General features: G+C 36.7%; 1 protein-coding gene across 3 annotated transcripts; it reads left to right on the top strand.

The window, feature by feature from the left end:
• The first annotated feature begins 406 nt into the window (after nucleotides 1-406).
• LOC102225145 (sentrin-specific protease 7-like) lies at nucleotides 407-22,272 on the top strand. Of its 3 annotated transcripts, none has more exons than XM_023337504.1 (23): nucleotides 407-574; nucleotides 2,983-3,057; nucleotides 4,131-4,196; nucleotides 4,296-4,405; nucleotides 5,176-5,406; nucleotides 6,382-6,509; nucleotides 8,643-8,758; nucleotides 10,710-11,016; nucleotides 11,737-11,897; nucleotides 13,576-13,716; nucleotides 13,798-13,831; nucleotides 15,569-15,781; nucleotides 15,896-16,341; nucleotides 17,400-17,527; nucleotides 17,696-17,812; nucleotides 17,944-18,060; nucleotides 18,886-18,987; nucleotides 19,074-19,246; nucleotides 19,343-19,392; nucleotides 19,494-19,537; nucleotides 19,954-20,022; nucleotides 20,788-20,938; nucleotides 21,064-22,272. In XM_023337504.1, the coding sequence occupies exons 2-23, from the start codon at nucleotides 3,004-3,006 to the stop codon at nucleotides 21,202-21,204; spliced, it is 3,099 nt and encodes a 1,032-aa protein (XP_023193272.1). In that variant the 5' UTR covers nucleotides 407-574; nucleotides 2,983-3,003; the 3' UTR covers nucleotides 21,205-22,272. The 3 variants fall into 3 exon arrangements, with proteins under 3 accessions (XP_023193272.1, XP_023193274.1, XP_023193273.1); XM_023337505.1 differs by having other exon boundaries at nucleotides 417-486; XM_023337506.1 differs by lacking the exon at nucleotides 2,983-3,057.
• Nucleotides 22,273-23,522: the final 1,250 nt, after the last annotated feature.

Here is a 23,522-nt window from a genome sequence, read left to right as displayed (position 1 = left end):
GTGCTGTGCAATACAACTATACAAATATGCACTGCACTTTTCAGATTTTTAGTTGTTAAAATTTTTGATAATCAAATATTCTTCTTTCTTTCGCTTCAATATTACGCAAAGCTGTTTTATTACATTAAAAACCTTATCGTATGAAATACCACTGTATGGCCAGGAGGGGCCAGTAGAGCTTTCTTTGGACACCAAATTTATATGTCTGTTCTTTGACCCCCCGACTCAGTTCGACTTTCTGGAGCGACTTAACGCCACTGAAAGCTATTTTATCTAGGTTAATTCATTCATTAATTCATTCTTTTACTTACTATTATTAATATTATGGGCTGGCGAATAGTTTTGTTTTCTGGACACAAACCTTTTCGGAATATTTTTCTGGGTGCACTTCCTCCGTTCACCGGATGTTGCTGCAGGAACCAGAAGCGCCTGTTGAGTGCAGAGTCTAGCCCTTTGGAGAGGATGTGTGTCGTCTTTTCAAGGAAGGTGCGACAGGAAAACACTGTTAAAAAAGCTTTTCTCTCTATTCTACTGATATAAAGAAAGACTATCAGAGGAGGCCCTGGCCTGCAGGGTAAGTTTTGTCTCTACTGCAGTTAGCAGCGTGGACAACATTTAGCATGAACGCGGCAAGCTACCTCTGCTAGTTTTAGCTTCGAAGAAAAAAATACACTTTCTGTAGTTTAGTTGTGTAGAAAATAAACTATAAAGCACATCGCGTAATGGCTGCGAACGTGTGCAGGACTTTAAGACGGACGGACGGTTTTTCAAAAATGTGACACACGTGTTAACTGTGCAACACAAACATGGGTTCCAATGACAAAAGGAACATTGACTTTCCTGGCTAATTTTCATACCATGAGATGTCAAGCAAGCTGGTCATTTCAGATCAATTTTATTGCTTTTGATGGTTTCCCATCTATTCCCGTCCTAGGCTTTTACATTTTTGTATTCATCACATAGGTTTTCATCATCCCATTCTTTACTAAAGTTGTTTACTTTCATGTTATTTGTCCAGTGTAATCTCAAGAGAAGTAGAGGGTAGCATAATTTCCGTATTTTTCTAAATCAAGCATAAGTGTCTTCAGCCATAAAACCAGGCCTACAGAAAATGAAGAACTAGGAAACTTTCACAGACCTTGTTTTACGTCACTGAGAAGATCTGGTTAAGATATAATATATTAGAATTTCATGTTGAGGCAACAGTGTCAATCTGTTATATCCTTTTTTCAGAATGAGATCAATTTACACTGGACTTTAACTGAAGAAAAAAAGAGGAACTTCCTCTTTATCTTATGCTAAATCATCTTTTTTTAGTTTGTACCATGTTATAATGTCCTTCCTTCATGAAAGACCTCGCCAAAGTGTTGTATTGAGTCTTTCATGCATGTTTGAGAAATCCTGGACTTCTGTGTGGCATCCAGTCGGGGGGGGGGGGGGGGGGGGGGGGGGTGGGGTGGTGCCGCCTCACTGCTTGCTCATATTTACCCAAAGCTGAGCTCCATCATAGATCTAAATTCTGCGTTCGAGTTGAAGTCAGAAGTACAAACTTCTGACTTCCCAGTTGGAAAAATCAACTGGAACACCCTCTGAAGTTGGATTTATCTCTGTGATAGTGTGAGCGACTCCCAAAATTGCACTATATGCCTAGAAAATACATAACACCGTTCCTTTAAATCCAGGTTAGAGTATAATTGTTTAAAAGGAGTAGCATCTTTGTCTAATCCAGATGAGAAATAACCAATTGTTCACAGAAGATGCACCTGACCTTCAGATAAAATTTAGACCCTTTAAAGCTAGCAATTGTTTTTCCAAAAAAAAACCCAAAAAACAAACAAAGCAAAAAAAAGACTGGAAATTATCTTTCTATTTCATGTCTTGTAGTCCTTTGGAAAAAAATAATTTGAGCTAGTCAATATCAGGATTGACTGGTCAGATCCTAAAGAAAACTAGAAATCTTTATTCTGAAGAGAAAAAAAACTGATCAGTACATGTCTACATATTTGTGTTTATCTAGTTTTCATAGTAGAACATAGAAATAAAGTGCCTACACAGAGAAAACTTGTAGTTACAAAACTTTCTCCCTAGAAATATATAAATAATATCGTCCAGGATGTTTAATTAAGGCATTTGTTCAAACACACATAAAGAAGATATTCTGTCACTTACATTAAATCAGAAATTTATGATTACTTGGCATAATTAATTGTATTTAATATTAAAATTGCACTGGATAAGTCACAAGACTTGCATTTAAAGCAGTGTTTCTCAATTCCGGTCCTCAGGCCCCCCTGTCCTACATGTTTTAGGTGTTTCCCTTCTGCTACACACCTGGGTTGAATCTATGGGTGATCAACAGGTTTCTGCAGCACTTGATGGTCATGCAATCATTTGAATCAGCTGTTCTGGAATAGAGGCACATCTAAAACATGCAGAGCAGGGGGGGCTGAGGACTGGAATTGAGAAGCACTGATTTAAAGAAACTGCAACAGTCAAACATAATTAAGAAACAAAATCTGAATATCTTTGGCATGGATTAGATTGGTAAACAATTATGTATTTTATTGCAACTGTTCTCAAGTCAGATTACAGCTTGACTGTTGTAAGTTTAACTACTGCATCTTCATTTATATTCACTCTTTTCTTGCAAGTTATAGCATGGACTTAACCATATCACCTGCAGATTGTTTAGTATAAATCGACTTGAACAGAGTAAATATTTGCATAGAAAATAAATGTTCTCCAATTCTCCACCTCAAACCCTTATTCTCTCTTTGAACTTTTTATTATGTCTTCATGTATCTTTTTATTTTGAGGGTGAGCTAGTTATTTAGTTAATCAGATCACTGGCAAAGTAAAAAACAAAAAAACCCCACAAATCTGATTTTGATCATATTGACAATCACTGCATATCTAATTATACTATTCTATGTTTGCCAGAGGACAGACTTATTTATTATGTCCTTTACGTGTGTCTTGCAGTGCCTTATGAAATCTTGAACGATGATGGAGCGAAGAAGAGCCTTAACTATTCCGTTTGTTGACAAGGAGAAGCTGGTATTTGTTAAATTAGTTCTTGATTTTCAGTTTATTTAGTTGCATGTTACCTTGTCCGTGTATCTGAGCCAGAATGTCCTGCTGGCCTGCTATGTGGCTGTGATTGTCTTATTGTAGTTCTATGTAAATAACCAATCCTACTCACAGTTTGTATCTTTACAAAGTCAATTGCAGTATTATTTCTGTCATCTGGTTAGGTTTGTCAGTGTGCTGTTTGGGAAAAAAAAGCTTAAAAATATTACATTCTGCAAAATAAAACATGGAAAGATTTTTGCTCTTAAAGCTAGAACCGTATATCTCCAGTATGACAAAATTAAGTAGAATTAATAGAATTAAGCTGTTATTTATGTATTTACATATCAAACGTATTACGTATTTACATATTTTTTCTGTATATTCAGAAAAAAACCCATATCGAATATGAGACTGGATTGTAAGTAATTGAAAATAAGTTCAGTCAGAGGACAACTCTAAAGAAAAAAATCTTTATATTACATCTACAAATAAAAATACAGGAAACTTTGATTTGCAGAATATTTTTTAATTGCTTATATTGTTGTTTTCTTAACTTTGCTTTGAATATTTTAATGAAAAATTTCACTATATTGTCACAAAAAACCCTCATAATTTAAAACAGTATGTAGAAAATAATTAGTTTGGGCTTCACATGGAGGCAGCTAATCCTTCCAACATGAGACAAAAATTAGAAAATGTAGAAAACAGACAATCTGTCTTGAAAATCAAATTAAGCAGTATTTGTATGTCATCATCATCCTTATCAGGAATGGATGAGGTTGATGATGGCTCATCTGTCCGCTGCTGTTGTGACTGGACCTTCATCTAATTTGTCATCTCCGTTGTTTGTACGTGTTGCATATTTGCTCTTTACGTCGTCATGTTGCCGCTTGAGGTGAACTGTTTTTTTCAGTCGCATTTTTATCTTTATACATATTCGGGTTTTTTTACCTATATTTTTCTGCCTTTTTTTTAATTATTAAAACACTTTTTAACTTTGCTTTCGCATGTGATTACTTAAATAAAACTTTCTTAACTAATCACTGTCTGTATTTCAGATGGAAAACCCCCTGAAAATATCCGTGGCGTGCCTGTCATCAGAGTGCGGGAAGTTAGAAGCACAGGTACAACAACGCTGCGATTTCTCCGACCACTTCAACATATTTCATTATTGATAGTGGTCAGGAATATTTTCCTATATTTTTTTCTTTTCCTCTTAACAGGTCCCCTGGACTGCATTTTCTGATTGTAAATTAAATTCTTGTAATTCAAGTCACAGAAAAGGGGCCAAGATGTTCGATCACACCATTTTAAAATGTTCGGATATTCTGAGGTAAACAAGCCACACAAGTAATATTATGGTTGATTTATTTTAAAGGAAAATTGGATATGCCTACTCTGAAAGATTTCCCTGTTGTATACTTAATATAGTTAATTTTAACACAAGTTTGACACAAGCCACGAACAAAAAAGAAGAAAGGTTCTCTGTTCAGATGAGATGGAAGATTTTGGTTTGCATGAAAAAGTTCAAGGAGTTTTTCTTATTTTAAGCAAGGCACTATATATATTCTAATAATCGTATTTTGGTTAATCGATCATTGCCTTTTCAAGTTAGAAAATAAATAAAATATTGGATAATTATTTTCAACTTTAAGTTGGATTAGTTCAGCGTTTCTCAATTCCGGTCCTCAGGTCCTCCTGCCCTGCATGTTTTAGGTGTTTCCCTTCTGCTACACACCTGGATTGAATCTATGGGTGATCAACAGGTTTCTGCAGCACTTGATGGTCATGCAATCATTTGAATCAGCTGTTCTGGAATAGAGGCACATCTCAAACATGCAGAGCAGGGAGGCCTGAGGACTGGAATTGAGAAGCACTGGATTAGTTGAAGGAAACATTGTTTGTAAACAACATGACTTCAATGCCATGTTATCATGACAACCCACATGTCTAATCTGCATTTCTCAGCCCCTCCCTGTCCTTTTAGCCGGCACAAATAAGGTTCTATCTGCCGTAAAGTTGAGCTTAAGCTTGAAAATGTTGACGAGCCACAATGTTGAAGGTGAAAGTTTTAGGAAAACAATTCACTTCTGTGTCCTTTAGGAGGAAGCCACGTCTTATCCTAAGAGATGTCTTAAAGACAGAATTGGGTAAGGATTATATAGAGAGGATAAAAATGAGTAAAAACAATACACGGTGGTCCAGTTCTCAAAAGGATAATGGCTGGCGCAAAGAGGAAGATGTCCCCTGCAGAGAAACTAGGCCCAATCAGTTGGATGACAAGAGCAAGAATGTAACCCCTAAAGGCAAACGGAGAACCTCCACCTCTCAAAGGTAGGCTGATGTTTTAAAAATTATTACCTGAAACGTTTCTAACTTCGGTTCGAGGGGAAGAATCACATTCTGTTAAAAGATGGTTGGCTTTATGCGGCTCAGTGTTAGTCCACATATTCATCAATTCATTTTCACACGTTACCATTTTTTAATAACTTTCTTCCTCTTTGTTCTTCTGAAAAAAAAAATCATACCCATGAACTTAATAATTTATACTTTTGGAATTTAAATATTTTGAGTGAATTGTAGAGACAAATAATCATTAAAAAATGTGATGTATAGTCTAATATAAGTCTGTATTTATTGTTAAATATTTAATATTACACCCCATATATTATTGATTTTGGTTTTGATTCCTGTTTGGACCACTTGACTAAATGAAACCTGATCAAACCAGATATAACTCTAATCAATCATGTGCTGCTTGATGCCATTTATTTAAGGTAAAAAAAAAAAAATCTTCATAAAATCCTCCGTTTTCACTGTGGGTGAGAACTGACACATGATCTGTGCGAAATGCCCCATGGCTGACATCTGCTGTTTGAAACAACTCAAATTCTCTGTTTTGTTTAGTTAATGCGGATGTTCAGCAGGATCATGATGTTTCATAGGGAAAGGTCAAGTTTGTATTTGTTCCCTGAGTAAATATTTTTGTTTTAAGATCATTCCATGTTTGGCCTCCACTAAGCATGGGTAGAATGGAGTTTTCCCACAACACACTTGTTTCAAAGGAGTTTATTTCACCATTTGGTACAAAATGTATGGAAACAACAACAACAAAAAAGAAAATAATAAGGATTTGAGTTTTGAGATCCTAAAAAAAATGGACAAAAAAAGTGGAAATTAGTCTTTATTCCCTAAACTGGTTCAGTTTTTTATTTACTCACAAGTTTGTGGTAACTTTTAAATTGACTTTGATTGTAATGTGGTGGATAAAATGTGCTGAGGATAATTCTGGATGTTTTATCTTTATAGACCAACAACTAGAAACAGAAAACCACAGAACACTGAAGAGGAAGCCAATGAAGAAAACCAAGATATCAAAGAAGTGATAATCGGCAAAGTCAATGAAGAGAAAGACGAGACGTTTGCGGAGGTCGTAGGTGGGTTTACATTATCTGTGTTATGTTAACAGTGTATAGATTTCAAATTGTCATTGTGAAGTGTAGCCTTTAAAATTCCCTACCCTTCCTTGTTGATTATTGACGAAATAAATCTTTAACAAGAGAAACTCACTTTCTCACGGTATGCTGGGCTATAAAAACCACTTTGTGGGCTAATGAGCTTTTCAATATTGAAGCTTTTTCCAATTTCAAAAAGGTGGATCATTTAAGCTGTCTATATGAAATGTGAAACCTGAACAAAATTACAGATGTCAAAGGATATTTTACTTCCAGGAAGATTTTGTTCTGACAAAATAAGATATTAAAGGAGCATCAAATTTGAAATACTATACATTTCAAATATATAGTATTTTTAACCTGTTATTTTTTAAACAGGTTAAAAAAATAACCTGTTTAAAATTGTTTATACCCTTCCCAATAATCAATTAAATCATCTTTATTGGCTCTAAAAATAAAACACCTTCTTATAATTGCTGAGTAGCTTTTTGCATATTTCCACTGGCATGTTACTATGTTATAATGAGCATCCTCTGGGTTTATGAGTAAGTTTGGATTTGATGCCTCTAGTTTTATGGGTTCTGTTTATATCCAAGCAGTTAAAGGTGAAAATCATTGTCAGGTTTCTTAAGCATTTTGTGTCAGAATAGAACAGAAAACTGCAACGCAGGGGACAATGTGTTGTTCCATTGTTGTTTTTTATTTAAGGGCAGAAGAAATGCAAACATATTTACATAACAGTGAGAACTACTGTAGCTCTTTGGCAAGTAACTGAAAGAGACCGACATCAAGCCTTTTCCAGACAAAGTTGTAAGAAGTAAACTAACCATAAGGTTAACACAGTCATAAAACGTTTGATTGTTGTAAAATTGTCCACTATAGTGCATATTTCTGTCCCTTTTTCTGGCTCTTTCACAGAAACAGAAAGAAGTAGTAGCTTCATTTAGTATGTCTTTGTAACAAAGAGCGCGAGAGAAGAGAGATCAGGAAAACACAAAGTTGTCCCCACTGGCTTCATGTGGGTAGGATGCAAATTTTTTGCAAATATTCCATGTTTGTTGGTGCAGCTAACCCTTAATGGCGCTGAGCAGCACAGTGAAAACACGTGTTCAGATAAAATTATTGAAAGGGAAGCAAAAGGGAAGACCTCGTTAAAAAGGCAGGTGCAAGAACATCAATTATCTGGACCTGGCTTGGGTTTAAAGTAGGACTGTCAAGGTTAATGCATGCACTTAATCTGATAAGTTTAACATGCTAATATTATATAATGCAGATTAATCACATGCCTTTTTTGACCTAAAAGGCTGTCTCCCACAGAGGGTTACGTAGTTCACAGCATCAAGTTCTTGTACTGCTTTCACCAATGTGTGCCAATTATTTATCCCTTGCACGACTATACCAACACTACCAGTCTGAATTGTTGTTTATTCCAAATTCTGACTCTATCATTTGAATCTTTGAGCAAAATTCAAGACTCATAAGACCAGGCAATGGTTTTCCACTCTATTGTTCCAATTTTGTGAGTGTGTGTGAATCAGGAGTGTCCAAAGTCACAAAGTTAAACTCCAGCAAGTCGCCTTCACCACGTCTACAGGCTGAATTCAAAGGAGATAAACACATAAATAATACAAAAATCAATTAAACTGGTGTACCTAATAAAGTGGATGGTAAATCTAGTCATCCAGTTAAAATGAAAAACTGCTGGACTACAAAGATCTTTGAAACAAACCATCAAAATTTTTGTTTTGATTCGGTTCAAAAACTGTAACTAATGAGAGAAACTGCACACTGGATCTACTTAAAGCTAAATCTTTTAAATAAAATCAGAAAAAAAAACCAAAACAAATGCTGACAAGGAGGAAGAGGTGGGCCAAGTCCCAGGAAGAGCTGGGGCATATCATCCTGTCAGAAGACGAGATCCAGGCGTTTTCTGGTCCAATCAGCACCAATTACCTGCTGCTGTGTGAAACACAACAAATGACATTGGGCCACAAAACCATGTGTATGTTTAACTTGACTTCAGCCAAATCTTTTATTTATTTATTTCTTTTGAACGATCAGACATGTTATTTTTATGTTCCACCTTAGATAATTGCGTTTCTGTCTCTCATGCAGACTGTGGGTTGTCACTGAGCTGGGAGCCAGCTGGGGATATATCAGCCTCTGAGGAGATTTCTGCAGATTTCACGATAGACAACTTGACTGGACCAGAAGATATGCAGCACAGTTTGGTATGTACAAGTTTTTAAAACTGAAAATATAACCACTTATACAAGGCTCTCATCAAGTCAGTCCCAGTTTAAGCTAGCTGTTCCCAATGTTTTGGCTCCATATGACAAACAAGGTTGTTTGGTTGAGTCTGTGCTTACTGAGATCTCTGCCTGTGGTATTATTCTGGTGGAAACTAAATGTATTAGAACCTCTGGCTTAATTAGCTAAATAGAAACCACACTTGTGAACCTTAGGCAAATTGTCTGCTGCCAGCTTTGGATGTTACCCTCATGTCTAAGGCCTCACAGAATGTTTTCATACCATTCATGCTATTTTTGTTATTAGTTTTTTTTGTTTATCAACTGTCCAGTACAATGTTTTATTTATGATGTCTGGATGTTAAATATTTGAAAGCTCTCACCTCAGTCCATGGACCCACACTTGATCAGTCTGTGCTCAACCTAACATTTGTCATACTGATCACAACATGGCTCTGTTTCAGCTCTCTTTGCCATGTGAGAGTATAAAAGCTGCCATTTATTTCTCTGCTGCCATGAAACAACATGAGCAAAGTTCATGTTGTTAATACAGAAGAAGTGATATACTGCTTTTATGCCTCTTGGCAAAAGCATCCTGGACACGGGTTACCTCTTAAAACCACCTGAACCGTGGTGTGTTTTAACACGTCTCGTGCTGCCAGCAGGTCTGATGGCAAGCGGAAAACAAGTGCAAAGAGAGTCCTGCTAATCCAAGATGGGCATACATATTAGGAAATTATTGGTGGGGAAAATCAAAATATTTGTAATTAATTTCTTTTCTAAAAACAGCTACAGACAGCCCACAAATTGTTGTCATATTTTCCACTGTTTTCAAGCAGTTTCAGCTAAATTAGTTGTTGGTCATATAAACTCTTCTACCTGGCTCTTAATTGATATTCCCCCATCACCTTGCCAAATCTGAGAGACTACTGGACTATCTGTCCAAATAAATGTTAACACACTTTTAGACTGCGGTGTTGTGAGCTACTTCTAAACTTGGAGTTGAGCAACCGTTGCAATACAGCTAATGTGGAAGCTTCAGACCTTCCAGTCAGATCTAAATTCCAGTTCTTTTCATTATGGAAATAATTTTCTTACTCTAACCTATTGCATCAAGATTTTCCAGACTGATCTTTAAACCCTTTAATGGCACTGAATCTGAACATGTAACAGTTTATAAAGGGCACTAAAGACTTCATTCAAGTGGTTCAGATCCAGATTTTCTGACATATTTGTACTTTTCTCCTGATTGCATCAGGTCTCGCTATCCTCCAATACTTTCTTTTTTTTTGGTGTTTCGCAGGGATCAGATCTTGGGCTTATTTGTACCTGATGTGTTCTTTCTGTGGTATATTTTGGGAGAAAAACATGGCAATGCATTCCTTTTTTAATGCAGTTAATTCAGATTTATTATAGATTTATTTTTTTTTATATTTTGCGTGACTTGACTCCCACGTTATCCATCAGATGTTTATAAACCTATAGGCCACAGGGTTCAGGTTTGCTTTGCAGGTTCTACATCCTACAGCTTACACTAATGCAAACATTGAAGCTTGGGTGATCAGACCTTGTATTTATTTTTCTAGCCCCTGCATGTTAATCATTAATTCCTGTTTTAATTTTTTGATGCTCTTTTAGTATTTTTTGTGAACTTTCTTCAAGTTAATTTTTAACTTTATTTAGTTAGTGTGAAGAATTTGTTGACCTCTGTTCTAAAATGTAAACAAGTTTATAAACAAGTTTTAGATTTTTATTTTTATTAGAACAATTCTTTTCTGCGTCATTTGCTGTTCGTGCCAGAAAACGTTGAGCGTGTAATTTTATATAATGTCTCTATTATTTTATAGGTGAAACGGTTTATTAAAGTGTTTCTTTATTTCTTTTTTAAATAGTCCTCATTGTTAAAATTGAACAAGTCTTTAATCTCTTACAGAAGCGTAAAAGGAAGGATCCCGGCCTGCAGTGTAATGGGACGAGCAGCCCCAAACGTCAGTGTGACATCGTGCTTTTTCAAACTGAAGAAGCAGGAAAAGATGGAGAACAGATCCCAATGTCTGTTGGTCATTGGGAAGACAGCGAAGACGACGTAGATCTAGAGAATATAGACCGTTGTATTGTACAGTTCACTGTTGGGGGAGAAGATGTGTTGGAGCCCCTGGTCCCAGTCATCCCTGAAGGCATCATTTTCAGCAACAAGCTAAGCCTATTGGCCGCAACTGAGACCAGCACGTCTGATCCCAGTGAGTAAGCAAATATGTTCTAGATCAGGGGTGCCCAAAGTCGGTCCTTGAGGGCCGGCATCCTGCATGTTTTAGTTCTCTCCCTGGTGGTAGTAACAACCATTTCAGCAAGTCAGTGTTCTTCTTGGGCCTCTAATGAGCCATCATTTGATCCAGGTGCGTTAAACAGGGGAGAGAACTAAAACACGCAGGATGTCGGCCCCCGAGGACCGACTTTGGGCACCCCTGATATAGATGATTCTCAGAACTTGTTAGCTTTTTTTTTTTTTGCACTGTTTATTTTAGTCATTACAGCACCAGGTATTGAGTGGCATTTGAACCAAACTTTCTAAGCATAAGCTGCTTATATTTGTAAGACTTAAGGATGCATGTGTGGATGAGAAGTCAGATTACCGTAGATACCAACTATCGACTGACTTTTTAAAGTAATCTGGACAAAAGTATTAGTTTTGAATAAAAGGTTAAATATATTTAAGCTTTCTAAAGGCAGTAACCTTAAATGTTTCCATCTGTTAACATTTTAACCTCTTCTGTTTACTTCAATCTGCTGTTTTATTTCTGCATCCAGCCTCTGATTACAAGCGTCTGACTGCGTTACAGCTCATTTTCTCAAGATGCCATTTCAAATAAGGGCTTTTATGTGTTCAATTTTAACTTGTAGATGAGTAAAGTAGTAGAAGCCCTAAGGAAATTAATTAAATTTTTTTTCCCTCATTTCAGTTGTGTTGTCCAGTGATGACGAAGAGAACAATGACGATTCTAAATGTCGCAGCAAATTGGTCGGAGAAATGGCCTCTCAGGTCGACGCAGTCGTATATAGAAACTCCCCTAAGGAAGCTGCGTCCCAGCAGGAGAAGGCTTTAGACGCAGAGGACATGCAGGTTGGTGCAGCAGTTTTCATTCAGTCCATGCTTCCTCTGTACATGAAGGAAACTTCATGTTGTTGACACCGGGCAGGTCTGTTAACTGAGCTAAGTTAATGTACAGCTTAAGATGATTTTGCAATTTGTTTTTAAAGACTTTACAACTTGAATCAAAAGAAGTTGTATCTGACCTAAGGAGGATCGTGGAGATATTTATATACATATCGGACATTTTTTTTTTTAACACAATCTTGATATTTTGAGGCTGTGATTGTGTCATAAAACAATTGTCTTTAGCCAGGAGGTAAGCAGCAACTTTTCCGATTGTCCCACTGAAGTTTTCCATCTCTTAACATCTGAAGAAATGAGGAACTTATCTGTCCATAGCATTTTTATTTTTTTTATTTTATGGTTGATCTGGATTGTCTGTATAGTGCCACAGGGGCTTGATTGCATTGCAAAATTCCCCTCATCAAATGGACTGAATCAAGTTCGTCACAATTCCTTGAATGACTGGAGTACCTCGTCTATTAAAATTCCTCGAGGAAAAATAATCTGCCTCGAAGCTTCGTTAAATTATGTTTTATAATTTAGCGCACGGTGTTCCACCCGGGTCATTATTATGGCCGGGTTTTTATCGTTTTCGGGGCAGCAAAAAGCATCCTTAAATTGACTGGCGCGATGCCTGGAGTACAGCAGCCTTTCTCCACCCGGAGCTGCTGGTCCAGAGCAAACGGCGGAGATGAGCGCGGCCGGTATATTTATACAGGTGAGCCGATAGACTGAACACTGCTGTTCTGTAGTTGATGCTTAACTCAAGTGTAGCTTTGCGGACGAACCGATAAATAAATTTCATATCATCCCAGTCTTAACAAACGAGTGGCAGAGCGCATCGTGGCGGTACATAGATGGATACGTTTCTCTGTGTGTGACAAACGAAGGTGTCAAATCCTGACGCTAACATGGACACAAAAGCTGTAAATGGTTGAGCAAAGTGAGAGTTCAGCTATTAAACTGACTGAAGATGAATACATAAATTTAAAACTGGATTATAGACATTTTTATAAGCACATCTGTGTGCTTGCCTCTTTATTATAAAATTTAATCTAATTTCAGAGTTTTGTATAATTTTTCTTCGAAAGTGAGGTGTTATTTTTACAGGTTAATTTTCCAAACTACAGAAAAGTAACTTAGGGAAGCTCAAATATGAGAAATTGGACTGATGTAATATCGGACCTGCTAATCACTGATTAAAGTCAATCAAGACATTTTGGTGCATAAAGAATTTAGACTGATTGCATCTTCAATCTTCAAACATGTTTGCAAAATACTGTCTGAAATATTAAAGTCCCAGTTCCTTTAAAATCATAGCTGTTTATTCACATCATAAAAAATGTCTCTCTAAAGAGCTGAGATGATGAATTAGACATCAGTGTTTTACTCAAAATTGTACATTTAATTTTCGTCCATAATCTTTGTAACGTCAACACCATACGCTTTTAAGCAATATCGACTGTGCATTATGATCTTCTGTCATTTGTGTGTTTACCACTAGATGGCGCCAAAGTAATGAATTAAAGTAGTTTTGGAAAACTGCAATGTTAAAATGCAAACCTAAGTCAGGTCTTTGTGCCTCTGGTAAATCAGGATGTGATAATTATTTGATCATAACTTTGTTTTTTTTGTTGTTGCTCAGGTTTCGCAGCTACTGATTGAAGAGAATCCACCTTCAGCACCAGGTTCTCCTGCCTGTGAGGTGGACTACTCCTCTTTGAGTGTGCCTTTTTTGTCCATGTACTGCGGCTGTTACAAAGTAAAGTCAGCTGGAGGCCTCATGGTAAATCTAGTGGAATAATGAGAGATTTTTACATTCAGCTTCTGTTTCATAAATTAGCGGTTTCTTTCTTTCCCTTCACAGATTTCGAAACATAAGATTATCATCCCACTTAAAGGTAACTGTATTTTTTTGATCCATGCGACTGATGGTCTGCTCCTCGTCATTCAAACTTCTTCCCTTAATTCATGACTTGTGCCATGACTCCTTTGTTTGTGTCCCTTTAAGCTGGATTTATTGGCCTGTGTTCATCAGTCTTACCTGTGACCTTTGCTCCAAATTATTTCAACCTTGCCAGTAAAGGAACCTGTTTTATCTCCTTCTGGTCAAGCTGTCTGTGTCCCATCTTAGTGGTCTATTTTAGTCAATTGTATTTGTTCTGGTGGATTAGAACTTTTAAGACCCCACCATCACTTTCAGCTGAATATGAGATTTATTAAATGTTTTAAAAAATGTATCAGTTTTTATATGCATCTAGGGACATTGCACTGATATGATTAACTATTTAAGGCATTTATTTTGGGGGAGAGGGGATCAATCAGAAATCCCCCAATAGGTAAAATTAAGCAACAGTGTTACTGCTTGAATTGGCATTTAAAAGCATTAATTTTTATTTTATTTATTTATTTTTTGAACATCAGGAGGTTTTACCATCTCTATGTAGAATCATGGGTTGCTTGGTGTCTCAGATTTAAAAAAAAAAGGAGTAAAACAACTTGTTTTGTTTTTATTTCACCAAATACTTCTTACAAGTTTCTGCACTCGTAATTAAGAACTATAAACCAATGTCAAATTGCAAGGCTCGGTAATTGAAATGTTATCTGCACATAATTAGCGGTTCAGTGTTGGTTATATTAAGGTGAAGATGCACATCTTTTACTGATGCATTTGTAAATGCAATACAATGAGGTTACAACAGTAAAAACGGAAACTTGATATTTTAGAAATGGTTTGTCTTCACCAGTTCTTGGAGTCCAACTCCGACAATGAATTGCATTGTGTACTGAGGAGGAACAATCCTATCAGGACGTCTTGTCCCAGACATTGATGTTTAACATTGGGCATCTGCTCAAGATTTTATTAAAGGGAATAAATCAAATGGCATTTATATGCCTGAAAACTCGGTAGCTTTAAAGTTTTATCTGTAATAGACTTAATTAACTTACTAGTTTGTCAGGACTCTGCAGTTTGTCCCTTTTGTTTTTCTTTGAGTTGGTGCCTTAAAATGCATCTCCAACACAAGGTCAGCAAAGTTAAAATGCTAAAATTACCTCCTGAAATCATGTCACCTAAAACACAAAAAGCTTATTTATTTTTAAACTTGTCTTACTTGACACATAGAGCTATAGTCTACATCAAACCCATCTCTTGCTTCTGCTGACACCCTCCCTTGAGTTGGCTATGTGAAGTTCTTGGCTAAAGTTGGCACATTTTTTTTTTTTTGATAACTCATTGATTATCTTGACATTTTGTTGTAGTTCTAGAAAATAGTTTGGGGAAAACTTACTGAATACAATGTTTTACCACTTTTAAACTTGGTGTTTTGTTTTGAACGTCATAAAATTTTATGAGTAGTGTTTCAGCTGCTCTCGTCACGGCTCTGTTTCCTACCTTGACAACCATGACCGAGCAAAGCAGGTCACATGATGCCGAGTCACTGGCCAACAAATCAACAGGTGTTAGTTAAAGGGATTGTTTAAAATTAATATGTGGATCAGGTTGGGACATATCTAAAAGATGAGAATTAAACTCTTTTTCTTTCTTGGTTTAACCTAAAGACTGTATTTGTGTGTGATTCAAATTTTAAACTGCATTTAAAATGGATTAATCTGACCTGATTCCTTCCTGTCCTCAGGCACAGGTGAGCAGCTGACTTTTGAGCGCAAAGAGCTGAGGAGGTACAGCGTTTGGGATCAGCAGGAGCTGGAAGCGCGAGAGATCGACTTTGGAGACGAGGATCCTTCACCGCCTGGCGTCATGCTGCTCTTTGTGACTGAAGCTGCTGCTGCTGCTATACACCAGGAACTTTATCAGCTGTGTGTTAGTGAAGATAGACCCATAGATACCGGTGAGAAGGGAGGGAGATGTAAAAAATTTAGTTTATAAACATGCAATATATTCGCTAATATTTTTATTTAGTTATTTTTTATTTATTTGATAAATGAATGTTTCATTTTACCAGGAAAAGCCAGCCCCTTCATACTGCTGACTCTCAAAGATCCTTTGGAGGGAATGGAAGGAGCTTTGCTTCGCTCCGTGTTGGACATTGACTGCATCAACAGAATGACGCACGAAAACAGCATCGCAAACAACGGAGTTGGACTGGGCAGTTTATTGGACATAGATGCTCCAGTGCTTTCTATGGATGAAAGTATTAAGCTAATTACAAGAACTGGAGTGGACTCTCATCTGCTCTCCATACTTGGAATTAAGAGCTCAGATTCTGATGTGAGTGTAGGCCTGGACAGTTCTCATTACGAGGACGAAATCCCCACTGCCCACATCTGGATGGATACCAACTGTGAGAAAGATGTGGAGCAGGATCTCGAGATGGCGGCAGAAGATGGAGAGACGGAGGCTGAACCAAAGGAGGACCAGGAAGATGAAGAACCAAACACTCCCTCTGATGCAAGTGGTTTCTAACTTTTTTTTACTTCACTTCTTTTTGAAATAGTCTGAATTTTTAGAAGATTATTTCACCTGTTAGGTACGGGTCAGGAGGAAGTAGTCATGATATGATTTCTGAGAAGAAATATGAGATGTTTGCAGGTTATTTGTTTTGAACTATGTTTCTTTACACATTTTAACCTTTTAAAATATTTCAACTTGGTAATTTTTGCTTTGACATTTTGAGGCTTAAGTTTTTGCTGCAACTTTTCTTTTTGTCTTAAATGTTTTGTACAGAGGTGATATACTTTTAGATTTGCTTGAAAACTTCAAATCTGCTCAGAACTTGGACACATTCAAAGATTTTAAGCCTTTAAGTACCAGCTTTATGTCACTACTGAAAGGAGGTGAGACTTTAATGGTTATTGTATATGGATTTGTCAAAAATTCCCAACAAAATTGGCTTGAAAATACTTTTGTAGTGTCAAATACTTGTAACATTTTATGGTAAAATGCACCTCTTATGATTGTATTATCATACCATGAATTCTAAAATGTTAGCAATTCATTTTAAAGAAAAGTAGTAAAACCTGGGAATATTCATTGTAGTCCACCAGATTCAACCAGATTAATGAAATTCTTGTAACGTGTCATATCACCAACAGGGTGTCCAGATGGCGTATCTGGCTCTACAGAAGAGCACTACTGCAATTTCTTTTGCGACTGTTGAATGAATTTGAGGGTTTCTCCTGCTACCGCTTAAGGCATTGCTTAAAAAGCTCAATATTAAAAGTATAAAAAGAAATTGTAACCATCATGTCCTAAACAAGCTAAAAGATTTGGTATTCGAATGGCTGAAATTACACAAAAATGAAAGTGTTACTGCTAAGATGCCAAAAATGTACAGAAAGAAAATAATTTGGATGTTTTACAGGTTTATGAAATGAATGAAAGGCACATGTTTCCATAATGCTGTCAGGTTTTTTTACCTGTTATTTTGAAACAATTCAGCCTAAAGTCATCTTAAGGTTGTAAACACAAGTTTGAAAACCTTTAATTAGATACATTTACTCCCACAGAGCAAAAAGGAGGAAGCCAGGCCTGTGTACACAGTTTGCCATCATAGAAAAAATGGATCCTACTCTGTATCTCTTTGTAAACCTGACTCCAAATGGAGTAAATATAAGCATCGGGGACTGACTCAAAGGTAAGTGACATCACTCCCTTTATGTCCTTATGTTGTCTGGTTAAAACAAGTATGTCTGCTGCTGCTTTCTAATTGTAATGCGTGTTAATTTGATTATGAATATAGATGTTACACCTCTGTAGTCTGAAGTTGTAAAAGCAAACTACTGATCTTTGTTTTTATTCATAGATTAATACAGTTTCCTCCACCGCCGTTGAAAGGGGGAATAACTGTGACATTGGAAGATCTGCAGTGCCTTGATAGTGGGCAGTACCTCAACGATGTCATCATTGATTTTTACCTGAAGTAAGTGATTTACCTTGAAAATTTTGCCTGTCAGGTGATTTTGTTTTTCTTTTTTTATGGTGAAAAAAACTTTCTGAATCAGCTATTGCATGATATATATACATATTTATATAAAAAAATGTTTTAAACAGATACCTTATCCAGAATGCATCTGCTGCTATTTCTGAGCGATCCCACATCTTCAGCAGCTTTTTCTACAAGCAGCTGACGCGCCGGGATAACGCCAGCGAAGGAGGCAACAACGACTCGTAAGGGAACCAGTGTTGCATATTTAGACTAAAAGACATCTTATGGCTGGAAAATTTAAACATAAGGTATTATAATTCCCTGAAAGATTTTAAGAACTCCTTTTAGGAGTATTTGTTTTTAAGAAGGTAAGAAGTTCCCCACTTCTATGTGTGGCCAACAATTTCTATAAACTGAATGCAATTGAAGATTCTTTTTTTTTTTTAGCAATTATTTCTTCAAATTGTTTAAATCATCTAGGAGTTTTAAATTGGTAATATACCTCATTGTTTGGAATGAGGTATATTATTACATGGAGAAAGATTTACATTTGTGGCAAACCTCATACATGCTACGAATAAAAATCTGGTGGCCTCTGCTAGAAAATCAAAACTCAAGAAATATTTCACCAGACATAGAATCAAACATCTTTCATGGCCATCTCAGTCCTCTGACCTAAATGCAATAGAAAATCTGTGAGGTTATCTGATGAGGATGTAAGAGTTGCCTCTGAATGATCTGAAGAGATTGTCCAGAGGAATGGGACTCTGTAAGCTCCCAACTGTGTGAAAAAACTAAGTGATGCTCTATTGACACAAAGATATCCAAACTTTTACCTTTTAAGTAATTAATTTTCACTACTGAATACATTTAGTCAAGATAAAGGTTGGGGTTTTCTACATAATTTAATTTAAGATAATGCTGCTGCAATAACAAAAATGCCTTTGTTTCAATTCTTGCTATAGATTTAAAGCTTGTATTGTATTTTTTTGGTTTTGCTGTCTAAATGTTTTGTTTTACAACGCTGTTATAAATAAGAACTGTTTTATAACTTTTGTTTAATATAGACTCAGTTGTCAGAGGCAGAGGCGGCACCAGCGAGTGAAAACGTGGACCCGACATGTGGACATCTTTGACAAGGACTTCCTGTTTGTGCCTGTTAATCAAGAGTACGCACATAACTCATGAAGACATGTGTTTTACATCCATTTGTGTACAATGTGTAACCTGCTGCTTTACTTTTTTCTCTGTCCAGAGCTCACTGGTATTTAGTCGTTGTTTGCTTTCCTGGGCTGGAAGAGCCTCTGCTGAAGGACTGGGTGGGAGAGTCGGAGGGTCAAGATGAGGCCCAACAATGTAAAGACTCTAATAATCATTCAGAAATCCTGGTGAGATTAGACCCCAGTGACAGTATGGAAACAGAGCCAGGTAGGCAGGCATACCTGTAATGGGATCAGTATAATAATGAGACAGTGAGTATCTGCTGAAGCCAGATTGATTTTTATTTTTTTTGTTTGTTTTTAGAAAACAGTCAGGATGAAGTGACCAAAGACCCACCGCCTCCTTGTCCAGTTGTAAGAACTAATTTTATTGTGCTCAACAGAAATGCTTAATAATTTCTAAAGAAAATTTTTTTTTCACAATTTACCCAATATTGTCTTTCTTTTCTGTGTAGAGTTGCACAGAACATACATGTCTGAGACGGACCGTTTGCAGAAGGTGAGTTTATCAGCCACCTCAGCGATACCTTGATATGCAAATCTCAGAGCAGTTTATCATCCACTTATAAACTATAATGCGTTTAATATTTTCCAGTTTGGTCTTTCTGTCAAGGCTTTTTGTGTCTTTCACTTTTCATATAAATGTCAACTACATTTTGTTTGCGTCAAATATTTTGCATTTTGTTCCTAATGTATTGTACTAAACACTTTTGTTGCTATGCTAACATTAGCTCCTGATTAGGACAATGGAAACGTTTTTCATGAAGAAAAGTTCTAAAAAAGTGGCTTGTTTTGGATTTATTGAACATGTTGACTTTGATTTTGTTCTTTGGTATATTACTATATATAAGAAGAAGCACAGTTAAAAGCTGGATGAGAACTGCGATCACAGGTTTGCACGTCTTTCTCCTGCAGGCCGTGCATTCTCATCATGGATTCTCTCAAACTTTCTTCCCATGAGCGGATCTGCAAACTCTTACGGGAGTAAGTTTAATACTTTAAACCTACAGTGAAGGTGTTTGTGAGTAGATGGGGGAGGGAGGGGAAGCTTTTCTGTTATACAATCGGACATGAAGAGGTTAACTTTGCTAAACACTGTTGACACTTTAATAAGACTAAAATTGAAGTTTTGATAAAAACACCAAAGGCATCCAGTGTAAGTCAAAAAGATTTTCTTTTCACTATGGTGGAGGTTCTGTGATGCGTGGACTTGTTCCTCTACACTGCCTGGCACCGGCAACCCTTTGGGCAACTGTTTTAAACCCTCAGGCAGTTTAAACAAATCTGGTCAAGCTTATTAAAATGCTAAATAATGGGTCCTTGACATGGTCTTTTATCAGATCGGCACAGAAGTGCTTCACCTGGCATGAAATTTACTTTCATTTGTAACCATCTGGGCACAAACCTGAATAAAATGGCTGAACTTCTTCATCAACATGTGATCCAGCTCTGCAGAGGTCTGAATGAGCCATTCATTTGACTCAGGGATGTTGGAGAAGGGATGTGTGGGGAATCCCTGATCTAGAGAAATTGGAACAAAAGATGGGCTCTTTCTCCCCAGGATATTTTGCTGCAACTACTTCTAAGCATGGTTTTGTTTCCTACGGTAAATCTTCTAAAATCAAAGTTTGGGGTTAGGAAAAAAGCCCAGTGTGGGTTTACCTTGCTGCAATAAACAATTATCAGGAATATTTGCCAGGAGGTTTGGTTGCTGTGTGTTGAGCTGATAAGTGTGTGTGCTCTCTCCAGGTATTTGCAGTCAGAATGGGAGGTTCGTCGTGGATCATCAAGGGAGTTTGGTTTAGATCAGATGAAAAGCTCACATTGTCAAGTTCCACTACAGGATAACAGCAGTGACTGTGGCCTTTATCTCCTTCAATATGTTGAGTGCTTTTTAAAGGTACAAAGCTTAAGTTTATGGCCTTTAAATTTATTGGATAATCTGATATGCTTTGAGAAGAATATGTCATGCTTTTTGTTTTGTTTTTTTAAGGTGAGCTCATAAAATGATTTGTTGTTCTGCAGGACCCTGTGGTGCATTTTGATTTACCTCTGCAGCTGCAAAAATGGTTCTCCCGCCAGGTGGTTCGGAAGAAACGGGATGAAATCCGAAATCTGATCCTTAACATTTACCGGCATCAAAACCTGGACAGTAAAAACACATGAAGTAGCTCTGCTGCTCAGCGAATCACATTCCTGAAGTCATTATAGAGCATTGCTCATAATGAGCAAAAGACATTTTATTTCAGTGTAAACTGGAACAAGTTCCTCTGAGCATGATTATTTCAGCCCATGTCTTTAACCAAACCCATAACCGTAACTCAAATATTTGGTAAGTAGAAATCAAAAATGTCTGTTCATCCAACCTTTTAAGGCCTAAAGATTTGCAAACCCTAACAGGTTGCTGACTATTTTTTTTTTCCGAATTCTCAGTGACTTTTATAAAATTTGTATTGAAGAATTAAACAGAAGCTGCATTTAAATATTAGTTTGAAAGTGAAAACAGGACAATGTTAAAGTGTAACTCACGAAGAAAAATTGAGCGGTTGGACTTAGTTTACCTGGTTTGTTGACCATTGTTACCTTAATGTGTTGGGTTTGTTCAAGTTAAAGATGATCTGATTATTGTGATGGGTTTATTCCATCTGTTTACCAAGATTTAAACCTCTGGATTGTGATAGGAAGGAAACGATTCAGTCGGCAGTCACCTCTGTGCTGTGAAGCAAAACGTTTATTCTGTGCACAAGTCTACAGGAAAAACCAGTACTGGTCCCACATGAAATGATGCAGTCGATATAAATTATACCCAGTTACCGCTTGGCTTCATTCTCTGTACAGTAGGGTTAAAACTGTATATTTTGGTACAGATTTTAGAATTGACGACTTGGTGAAGTTGAACTTGTTTTCTTGCGGTCAAAAATTGTTAAAAGCATTAAAATCCCAACCTAGAGATATTGGTTCAGTTTGCTTTTTTTAATGAGATGTTTAAGACTTATCACTTTAGCCCCAGTTTGCTGCCTTTACTGCTGTTTGAATTTGTTGTAGGACATGACTTCTAATTTTATTTTATTTTTTTTCCACATTCTGGCTTCTTGTTTTATATTTATATTTTTAAGTTGACTTCTGTAATTGAATTAGTTGTTTAGGATGAATGTGTGTGATGAACATCAGTTAGCTCAACCCCTGAATGCAGTTGGTTTCTGTTGTGCATTAAAGCTTCTTGAACAAACTAAATCCGACTGTATGGTATTCTTAATTTGAAATGAGCAAAACCCAGTGAAGATTTAAAGAAATCCACAGATTTAAGAGTATTCTATTGCGTAATAGTTTTTCCAAGCTTTGATAACTTTTATTCCCCAATAGTGTCTGAGAGCTTTTCTTTTTACATGCACTGTACTGTGGCAAATTGAATTCTTTAACTTCCTTTAGCCAAAACGTGTTTACGTTGTAGTGCTTGCTGGAATAATCTGTCAAGTGTTACATGCTCGGGTATATTTAGTCGGTCTGGTTTGAAGATCCGCCTACTGAACTGTGCCATCCATTTAACTAAAACATTTGTCTTGCTAAAGTTTTCATACTCCGACATTACTCACATCTTCTAGGACAAACACAAATTCAGTATATTTTATTAAGGTCTTATGTGAAAGATTAATACCCTTTAAATAAAATCTTTCTAAACCAGTTGCCGTGAGAAGCCATGTAACTGGTAGACGTGAACAAGAACAACTAGCGACCCGCTTTATCTCGAGAAGCTGGAGAATCCATCATCGATTTCAAGGTATCTGTAACTTGTGTGCTCAAAACAATTTGATTATGGGAGAGTGCAAGAATGTTGAACGTTGCATCTCTTGTACGTTAGACAAAAACTGAGTTGAAAATTGTTAACCTACTTTGAGAGACCATGTTTGGTGAACAGCTCACCACCACGAATGCAGCTGATGGAGTTTGAATAATTTGCAAAGATTGGGTAAATGTCGTTCTTTAGCTGGTTTGAGTATTTGTGTATACACCCATAATAAATCCAAACTTCTACCAGTTATTTTTTGGAGATCTTTGTGCCAATTCAATCCCAGCCCAAACTTATCTGCTCTTTTCTTACTTTTTTTTTTTTTTAATTGCTTACATGTGTATGATGACAAAGCCAAGAAGAGACTGATCTGTTTTACACAAGCAGGATAAAATCTCCAAGAAGGGTTAGGCCCAAGTCAGGAGATTTTAGTTATTTTAATTTAGGAAAAAGTGTATTAACTTATAGCTGCTGCTCTCAATTATTCTTGCTTTATTTGTTTTATGATGCGTTTAGATTGAAATACAGTGGATTTAATGTTTTTCCAAAAGGCTCAAACAAGCCTTTATTGAAATAACAGCACCTTACACACACCTCTCTCATTCTCAAAGATAACCCTCGTCCTGCAGCTTTCCGCTTCATTCCCTCTTTCCCCCTTGCTGTATGTCCTCTCTTCACAGCTTTGCTCCAGTAACTT

This window comes from Xiphophorus maculatus, chromosome 7, assembly GCF_002775205.1.
Source record: "Xiphophorus maculatus strain JP 163 A chromosome 7, X_maculatus-5.0-male, whole genome shotgun sequence".
Taxonomy (NCBI): Eukaryota; Metazoa; Chordata; class Actinopteri; order Cyprinodontiformes; family Poeciliidae; genus Xiphophorus; species Xiphophorus maculatus.
Note: the sequence above shows the minus strand (reverse complement) of the source record. Positions and strands in the feature narration are given on the sequence as shown.